At 49.4% G+C, this 9294-nt stretch overlaps 1 protein-coding gene across 1 annotated transcript; it reads left to right on the forward strand.

Moving 5' to 3' along the window:
* Positions 1 to 1143: 1143 nt before the first annotated feature.
* Positions 1144 to 6789, forward strand: CHP2 (calcineurin like EF-hand protein 2). The gene is made up of 7 exons (XM_049904608.1): positions 1144 to 1336; positions 1989 to 2061; positions 2197 to 2277; positions 2381 to 2511; positions 3001 to 3062; positions 3979 to 4101; positions 4311 to 6789. The coding sequence occupies exons 1-7, from the start codon at positions 1270 to 1272 to the stop codon at positions 4362 to 4364; spliced, it is 591 nt and encodes a 196-aa protein (XP_049760565.1). The 5' UTR covers positions 1144 to 1269; the 3' UTR covers positions 4365 to 6789.
* The last annotated feature ends 2505 nt before the right edge of the window (positions 6790 to 9294 follow it).

Here is a 9294-nt window from a genome sequence, read left to right on the forward strand (position 1 = left end):
TCACTGGAAGATGGGCAAATAAGAACTTCTCCCTCCCTGGACTATTGGGAGGAATATGTGAGATAATACTGTACACGTAAAGTGCTTAGCAAAATATCTGGTAAGTACTGGATAAATTAAACTCTTGTTATTGTTGTCCTTATTATTATTTCAGCTGACTCACTGTGATGTCTGAAACCCTCTCTGGGGCTGTGGATGCCAGTGGAGCTTGAGGGCTGGTTTTCTCTTTGCCCTCACCTGACCAGGTCACAGCTCTGTCGCTCCCAGGTGGGAGCCTCCACCAGAGGCCCTTGGGGTACAGAAGAGGGTGATTTTGGCTGGGCGGGGACTGTGGGCCCACAGACAGCCCACCATGTTCCGTTTAAATGCGGGAGCTGCGCCCCGGTTGAAGCCAGGTGGTGCAGCCCAGAAACAGGACCTCAGTAGTGTCAGAACTCCTGATTTCTCAAGGAGAAACCGGAAACCTGGATTTTTGTGTATAATCTCCTGAGTTTTAAAGTATTGGCTCAATGAAACAACAAAAATAATGTGGGCTAAACAGAAAAAAGAGATGAGGAAATCGTTATAAGAACAAGTTACCTGTTCCAAGTTAGTAGCCTTAGTTATCTGGGATTCCAGTCCAAGTCCTTCAAACCCAGTGTTCTTTGCACCTAACCCAGCCCTGACCCTGGCCTCCCAACCGCTCCTCGTCAGTGCTTGTTGCTCCCACCCCTGCAGGCTGACGCCATCCTGCATGGGTACGAATGCACCCAGCTCCCCTCCCCATTATCCACCCCCGCCCTCAGCAGGACTTGGATCTGTCTCCAGAGGGTGAAGATAGTCGGGGTCTCCCAGACTGACTCCACCGAACGTCTGTGCACTCACGCCCGGGGAAAGCTCGGGGCTGGAGGGTGGGTTGGGGGAGGGCACTGAAGTACGAGGCGGGTCGCTTGTCCCGAACGAGCGTGAGAATTCACCCGGAGGAAGGGCGTGCGGCAGGCGGGGCACTGGCCGCGCCCAGCCTTTCGCCGCGCCGACCTCGGGATCTCCCGGCTGAAATGGCCTGTTGTTCGCACCCGCCCCTCTGACCCTGTCACCCTGGGCATTGTTTTCTCTTCTCCCCCGTCGCAGGAAGGGGAGGCCAGGCAAGCCTGGGTTCAAGAGTCTGGCTTCCCGCCAGGCCAGTGGCCTTAGGCCCTGGGGCCACTGGGGCGGCTCCGCCTCCTAGGCGGGAGGAGAGAACTCCTGGGTCTGGCCCGGCTGTCTTGCCCTCCCGGCTCCAGCTCTGCCATGGGCTCCTGCAGCTCCCATGCCTCGATCATTCCCGACTTGGATGACATCCGCCGGGAGACCGGCTGTGAGTGGGGCGCCCGCTGCAGGCGTCCCGGCTCCCCTGGCTGGAGAGGGGGATCGAGGGCAAACCCAGACGTCCGGGGCTGGGGACTTGAAGGGGTTTAGTGCAGAGACTTCAGTGTCGTGGTCCCCCGCAGGAGTGAGTTGGGTTGAGGCATAGAAGTCCGGGGTCCCAGGCCCCGGAGCTGGGAGACCAAGATCCAAGCGTCTAGGATCGCAAGGCTAGTGGTGGGGTCACCTAGGCGTGCCAGCGTCCACATTCGGGGACTGCCGGTGTCACGGGGCTGGGGAGGGGGGAGCTGGTTAGTCCTGGCATCCAGGTGTTCTCGAGTTCGGGTCGAGGCCAGAGGCAGGGCCCGACGGCAGATGGAGGGGGTTGACTTTGATCTCTCGGTTCCCCAAGAGGGGCGCTCCGAAACCCGGCGAGCCGCCCCAGGTCTCCAACTCTGGCCCTTCGCTGGATCTTGTCACGCCCATTCTAGCCCTAGCAGCTCGCATCCCAGGGAGCCGGGTTGAATGTGCCCTCCGGCAAGCCCTTTCTACTCCCAGCCCACCTCCGGGGGCGCCCGGAGCGGGTTTCTGGAGCGCTCCCCAAGGCGCTCTGTTCAGCTGCCTCCGGAAACCACGGCGTGACCCTCCCTCATTCTTTCCTGCAGTCTCGCAAGCCAGCCTGGTCCGCCTCCACCACCGGTTCCGGGCACTGGACAGTAACAAGAAGGGCTACCTGTGGTGAGGGGGAGCTGACCAGGTTGTGGTGGTGGAGGGCTGACCTTACTACCTCCCACCTGTCTTCCTGACCCCGTCTCCAGCCTCGACCTACATCTTCCATCTTTGCTCTACCCTCTTTGAATTTTGATTTTACAGCCGTATGGATCTCCAGCAGATTGGAGCTTTGGCTGTGAACCCTCTGGGAGACCGTATTATAGACAGCTTCTTTCCTGATGGGTGAGGCCTCGCTGTGGGTGGGAAGGTGGCGGGGGTGGGTTTAGGGACGGATGCAGAAAGAGGTCTAAGGTGACCACTGCTTCGGCTCCATCCCACCCACCAGGAGTCACAGTGTGGATTTCCGAGGCTTTGCCAGGGTCCTGGCTCATTTTCGCCCTGTAGAAGATGAAGGCACAGGAACCTGGGACCCCGAGGAACCTGAACCCCTCAACAGCAGAATGAACAAACTTCGCTGTGAGTTTGTATGTTTCCATCCAAGGGTTAGTCAGAGGTCTAAGTCCTTCCCAGCTTGGAGCTTCCACCAGAAGCCCAGGGTGTACATACAGGTTACCAGCTCATAGTGACCCTATAGGACAGAGTAGAATTGCCCCATAGGGTTTCCAAGGCTGTGATCTTTCAGGAAGCAGGCTGCCACATCTTTCTCCTGCAAAGTGACTGGTGGGTTCCAACTGCCGACCTTTCAGTTAACAGCCGAGTGCTTAACCACTGAGCCACCAGGGTTCCCAGGGTTTACATAAGGAGTGAATTCAGCTGGGTGGGGACTGTGCATCATGCCCCATTTGAATGTGGCAGCTGGTAGAGGTACCAGGTTTTTCCATACCAGGAACCTCCCATACCTTTTGTCAGCCTATTATTGACCTTCCTACTCCTCCGGTTTGCCCTTCTGCTGGAAGAGAAACAGGGAAGACCCATCTTCCTTTCCCCCCTCCACTCTCTTCGCAGTTGCCTTTCAGCTCTATGATCTGGATAGAGATGGAAAGATCTCCAGGCATGAGATGCTACAGGTAGGAAGGATGCAAGGGCAAGAGATATGTGTGAAGGGTGGGATGGTTGACTGCAATGATTGTGGGGGGATGAGGTGTGATGACTGGTGGATAGAGGCTGCAGATAATTGGGGTACTCTTGATAAGACAAATTGACACAGTGGCTGCAAGAATGGGCTCAAACATAGCAATGATTGTGAGGATGGTCCAGGACCAGACAGTATTTCTTTCTGTTGTACGTAGGGTCGCTATAAGTCGGAACCGACTTGACAGCACCTAACAACAACAAAAACAATAATGGGGACAAGCAGGTTGGAGTGCTGGCTAGTTAGAAGATGGGGGAAAGATACTTGGATATGAGGTTGGGAATAGATCAGTGGTTATCAGCTAGGGTTGATTTTGCCCCCTGAGTGACATTTGGCAATATCTGGAGACATTTTTGGTTATAACAACTTGGGAGGTGTATATTAGTGGCATCTAGTGGGTAGAGGACAAAAACGGTGTTAAACATCCTACAATACACAAGATAGCCTCCTACAACACAGAATTATCTGACTGCAAATATCCCTAGTGCTGGGGTTGAGAAAACCTGAAATAGATGTTGGAATGAGGTGGAGGATGAAATTGAGAATAGTTGAAGGATGAGGTGAGAGATGGGGTGGAGAATAGATGGAGGTTAGGGTATAAGTAATGAGTCTGGGCATATTGTTGAGGTGAGTGTGGGACATTAAGGAATAAATTGGTGATTGGATGGAGAGTCAGTGGGGGAAATTATTGGTGGATATGTTGGGACATGACTGGGATGGGGTCAAAAATAAATGAGAGATGGATTACAAAATTGGCGCTAACTTTTAGAGTGAGATGGGGGAGGCTTTGGGGATGGTGGGAGTGGCCTTTGTGCTTCCTCTTTATGGCTGCTTCTCCCTTCACCTCCCAGGTTCTCCGGCTGATGGTTGGGGTACAGGTGACAGAAGAACAGTTGGAGAGCATCGCTGACCGCACAGTGCAGGAGGCTGATGAAGATGGAGATGGTGCCGTGTCCTTCTTGGAGTTCGCCAAGGTCAGAATACTCTTACGACCAGGGAGGTTGAGATCAGGAACCCCTAGGAGAGATAGACATGGGAAATGAAATTCAAAGGAGGAGGACAGAAAGATAGGAGTCCCCAGGGAATGGCCAGGCCTTGGGGATGGGTGGAACCCTGAGGGAAGAGGTTGGAAGCATAGGGGATTAGGATTCAAGCATCTTGACTACCACCTCTCTCTCCCCAGACCTTAGAGAAGATGAACATTGAGCAAAAGATGAGCATCCGAATCCTGAAGTGACCTCTTTGTGTGTCTGATGAGCTCATGCAGGCCAGCATCTGCTTGGGATTCATCCTGAGCCCCCATGGAGGCGGGACCCCAATGAACTGTAGTCTTACTTCTAGATTGACCTTCATTTAGGGCCAAGGAGAGAAAGCTGGAAGGGTGTGTGCTACAGTCTAGCCCATTTGATCTCAGATCTGAGAACCAGCCAGCAATCTTTTGGTTGCAAGTGAATGAAAGTCCAACTAAAAGTAACATAAATAAAAAAAGGGATTTTATGGGCTCATGTGTAGAGAAAATCTGGAAGTATGTCTTCGGGCAGAGCTGGATACAAGGGTTCAAAGGACATCATCAGAACTCAGTTATTCTGCATCTTTCTACTTGGCTTTCTTCTGTGTTGGCTTCATTCTCAGGAGAGCTCGTTCCTTATGGTAAAATAAAGCTGCCAGCAGCTCTAGGCTTCCATCCTACTAGCCCAGTTACTCAATGAGAAGAGGTTTTCTTTTCCAATAATTCCAAGCAAAGACTTAAATTTGAGTGTCATTGGCCTGATTGGGGTCCTGTCCTTACCTCCTGGGGAATGGAGTGCTCTCATTGGCCAGGCTGGTGTCATATGCTTACTCCTAGAGACAGGAAATAAGGTCTGAGGACTCAGGGTGGGGGAAGGGGTGGATGCTTAAAAGCACAGAGTAGAACTGCCCCATAGAGTTTTCAAGGAGTGCCTGGTGAATTCGAATTGCTGACCTTTTGGTTAGCAGCTGAGCTCTTAACCACTGAGCAACCAGGGCTCCATAAAAGCAAATGAGGTGCTCTTATCAGAAGAATGGGGAATGAGGCTGGTTGGGCAAAACAAGAGATGTCCATTACCTTTAGGTTGTCCAAATGGAAGAACCCTTGCAGTCTATCATCTTAAATTGGTGTGTGGGTTGGAGTGCGGGGAGAGGTGATGTAAAAATAATAAATAGGACATCTACCGTCCTGGACTGTGAAACCCTTCAAAGTTTTTTATTTTTTTTTTAATTTTTAGTGTGCTTTAAGTGAAAGTTTACAAATCAAGTCTGTCTCTCATACAAAAATTGATATACACCTTGCTATATACTCCTGGAAACCCTGGTGGTGTAGTGGTTAAGTGCTACGGCTACTAACCAAGAGGTTGGCAGTTCAAATCCTCCAGGCACTCCTTGGAAACTCTGTGGGGCAGTTCTACTCTGTCCTATAGGGTCACTATGAGTCGGAATTGACTCGATGGCAGGGGGTTTGGTTTGGTTTTATATACTCCTAGTTGCTCTCCCCCTAATGAGACAGCACACTCCCTGCCTCCACTCTATTCTTGTGTCCACTTGGCCAGCTTCTGACCCCCTCTGCTCTCTCATCTCCCCTCCAGACAGGAGATGCCAACATAGTCTCATGTGTCTACTTGATCCAAGAAGCTCACTCTTCACCAGTATCATTTTCTATCCCATAGTCCAGCCCAATCCCTGTCTGAAGAGTTGGCTCTGGGAATGGCTCCTGTCTTGGGCTAACAGAAGGTCTGGAGACCTTCCAGGGTCCTTCTAGTCCCAGTCAGACCATTAAGTCTGGTCTTTTTATGAGAATTTGGGGTCTGCAGCCCACTGTTCTCCTGCTCCCTCAGGGGCTCTCTGTTGCACTCCCTGTCAGGGCAGTCATCAGCTGTAGCCAGGCACCATCTAGCTCTTCTGGTCTCAGGCCAATGCAGTCTCTGGTTTATGTGGTCCTTTCTGTCTCCTGGGCTCATAATTACCTTGTGTCTTTGGTCCTTCAAAGTTTTGAGGGTAACCTCGTTGCTTTTATGGTTGCTCCCAACTGACTCTGACTCATGGTGACCCCATGTGTGTCAGAGTAGAACTGTGTTCCACAGGGTTTTCGTTGGCTGATTTTTTGGAAGTAGATCACCAGGCTTTTCTTCTGAGGTGTCTCTGTGGGACTCAAACCTCCAACTTTTCTGTTAGTAGCTGTTATGGTTTGAAGTGTGTCCCCTGAAAATGTGTGTCAACTTGGCCAGGCCACGATTCCCGTATTGTGTGGTTGTCTACCATTTTGTGATCTGATGTGATTTTCCTATGTGTTGTAAATCCTACTTTTATGATGTTAATGAGGCAGGATTAGAGGCAGTTATGTTAATGAGGCAGGACTCAATCTATAGGATTAGGTTGTATCTTGAGTCAATCTCTTTTGAGATATAAAAGGAAGAATTGGGCGCGGAGGAGAGGGACCTCATTACCACCAAGCAAGAAGAACCAGGAGTGGAGCATGTCCTTTGGACACAGGGTCCCTTTGCTGAGAAGCTCCTAGAACCAAGGGAAGATTGATGACAAAGACCTTCCCCAAGAGCCAACAGAGAGAGAAGCCTTTCCCCTGGAGTTAGTGCCCTGAATTTGAACTTCTAGACTCCTCGACTGTGAGAGAATAAACTTCTGTTTGTTAAAACCTACTTGTGTGGTATTTCTGTTATAGCGGCACTAGATAACTAAGACAACAGCCAAACGCTTAACCATTTGTACCACCCAGGGACTGATTTTAGGGGGTTGGGAATCAGTAAAGACTATGCACCTTTGGGGTTTAGGAACGTGAAAATGTCTGGGGGTGGTACACAAGACTCATTTTAAGATTTGTGTTTTGGTTGTACATAGTATGATTCTGACAGATGAGTCTCATAGTTGCAGGGGGAGGACAAAGGGGGATATTTAATTCCTTAGGAAATTTTGTCATTTTCTCAGAGGATTGCCTCATGAACAAGGACTTTCCAAATGAGGGATGTCTTTGGCTCCAGACTAAAGTGTGTGTTGGGGGGGCGGGGAGAAAATGCATCTCATTGAGTGACCATTTTTCTAGGTATTGTGAGGGAAGATTTGTAGAGAGAGAAATTGAGTCTCTCCATAAAGAGGAGAAAGGAGTTCTGTTCAGTTAACAGCACAGTTTCAGTTAACATCACAGCTGTTAAAACACCTGGCTGTTAACTGAAAGGTCAGTGGTTCTAACCCACTAACTGCTATATAGGAGAAAGCTGTGGCAGTCTGCTTTTGTAAGGATGACAGCCTTGGAAACCCTATGGGGCAGGTCTATTCTGTCCTAAAGGGTCACTATTAGTTGGAATTGACTGACTGCAATGGGTTATAGAGAAGAGAGAAAGATAGAGATAACTTGTTCCAAACCACACAGGGAATAGTCTTTTTCTATAGCTGGTCTTTTTTCTCCATCATAATGTTTCCCAAAATTTCCTGGTAGTAAATATCATCTGATTAAAAAATTCAGATCCTTTGGCCTCATTCGAGAGCTCCTGAGTCTTGAGAGAAATCTGTAAGTGATTCCGATGCTCGAGGTCCAAGGGCCAAACTTCTAGAAACATCAACTGTGTTTCTAAAAAAGCTTGCAGCCAGGTTCCTAGTAAAAACTATCTACAAGAGGGTCTTCATCTGTAAAGCATGTAGCATGACCCCGGTCCTTAAGAGGCTCTCAAGAAAGGGCTCCTCTTCCGCGCATGCCCACACCTGCTCTGGGAACTCAGTGTCAATGCTGGTACTCCTGATCTACTGAGTGTGGCCAGCAGGCCTTGGGGGTTCCCAAGACTTTACTAGCTCTTCTGGTGAATGGGAGGGAAAACTGCTCCACCAACCCTGGACATGAAAGCCCCCAGACCTTGGTCCAAGCTCAGGAGGTTGGAGATCTTTGTCATAAAGGAGAGACATCAGCCTGCAGCACATCTGCCTGACCCTCACCATACTGATGTCAACTCTGGCAGAGATGCCCATGAACCTGTGGTAAGAAATGAGCTCTGCTGTTCCAGAGGGGAGCCTGGATTACTCTGGGGGGCAGTGCTGTGGGTAGCAGTTGCCAAATTTCAATGATTTGTTGAACGCCCTCAACATTATTGCCGTATAGTAACTATCACCTGTAGCATTATTTACCTATTATTTGTCTTTAGAGGGATTCATTTAAAATTACAGATTTGAGTTTATAAAGGAAATTGGATATGACTCCTGTAAGTTAAAAGCCAAGTATCAATTGCCATAAATAAAATGGCAATCCAAATACAGTACACACAAAGAAACAAAAATGTCAGAAAGGGAGATTAGCAAGTGTTATAGAGGTGTAAAGGAAACACCTGCCCCAAACAGATTTTTCTTTGGTGATCTGAAGGATGTAAAAAGAGTTGAAAGGGAGGAGCAACCTTCTCATTGTGTGATTCGATGTTATTAAAAGCTGTGTGTAACTACCAAAAATCGTCTTGTGTACACGAATGGTATGTTTCCCATACTTTGGGAACCACTGGCTCAGGGGAACTATGAGAAAATGATCCTGGGTTGAGCCTGCCTCCTGTAGAACCCGTATTGTAAGGAGCCATCAGTGGGCTGGGCGTCCTCATTCTCAGACCGGGCATAGGTCAGGTTGGGTGTGGTAGAGGTTGGCCATCAAAATAGAGTTCAGTCACCAGACCAGGCCCAGGGACAAGCAGCAGGGCATTATGACAGGTGGTTTGTAGAGTTGGAAATGTTAAAAAGCAACAGCTCTCTGTTCTCATTTGTCTCTAGAATCTGGTAAGACTTGTAAGCTTGGAGATAGGGCCTGTGAATTTGTCCACTTGTTGGACTAAGAGGACAGAGTTAGAAGCTGGAGGCAGCTCTAGTCCTGGTGCTTGGAATTCTCATTTGAGGGGTGCTGGGTGGTGCAAGGAAATCCTGGTGGCATAGTGGTTTAGAGCTATGGCTGCTAACCAAAAGGTTGGCGGTTCGAATCCACCAGGCACTCCTTGGAAACTCTATGGGGCAGTGCTACTCTGTCTTATAGAGTCACTATGAGTTGGAATCAGCTTGATGGCAATGGGTTTGGATTTTTTTTGTTTTTTTGGTTTTGGGTGGTGCAAGGAGTCCCTGGGTGGTATCGACGGTTAATATACTTGGTTGTTAACTGAGAAGTTGGAGGTTCAAGT

This window comes from Elephas maximus, chromosome 12 (genome assembly GCF_024166365.1).
Source record: "Elephas maximus indicus isolate mEleMax1 chromosome 12, mEleMax1 primary haplotype, whole genome shotgun sequence".
Taxonomy (NCBI): domain Eukaryota; kingdom Metazoa; phylum Chordata; class Mammalia; order Proboscidea; family Elephantidae; genus Elephas; species Elephas maximus.

Bases quoted from the DNA above. Each gene is read 5' to 3' on its own strand.
- CHP2 (XM_049904608.1), top strand. From the start codon at position 1,270: ATGGGCTCCTGCAGCTCCCATGCCTCGATCATTCCCGACTTGGATGAC. The intron at 3,063-3,978 runs GTAGGAAGGATG...TTCACCTCCCAG, and splicing joins CCAGGCATGAGATGCTACAG to GTTCTCCGGCTGATGGTTGG. The intron at 4,102-4,310 runs GTCAGAATACTC...CTCTCTCCCCAG, and splicing joins CCTTCTTGGAGTTCGCCAAG to ACCTTAGAGAAGATGAACAT.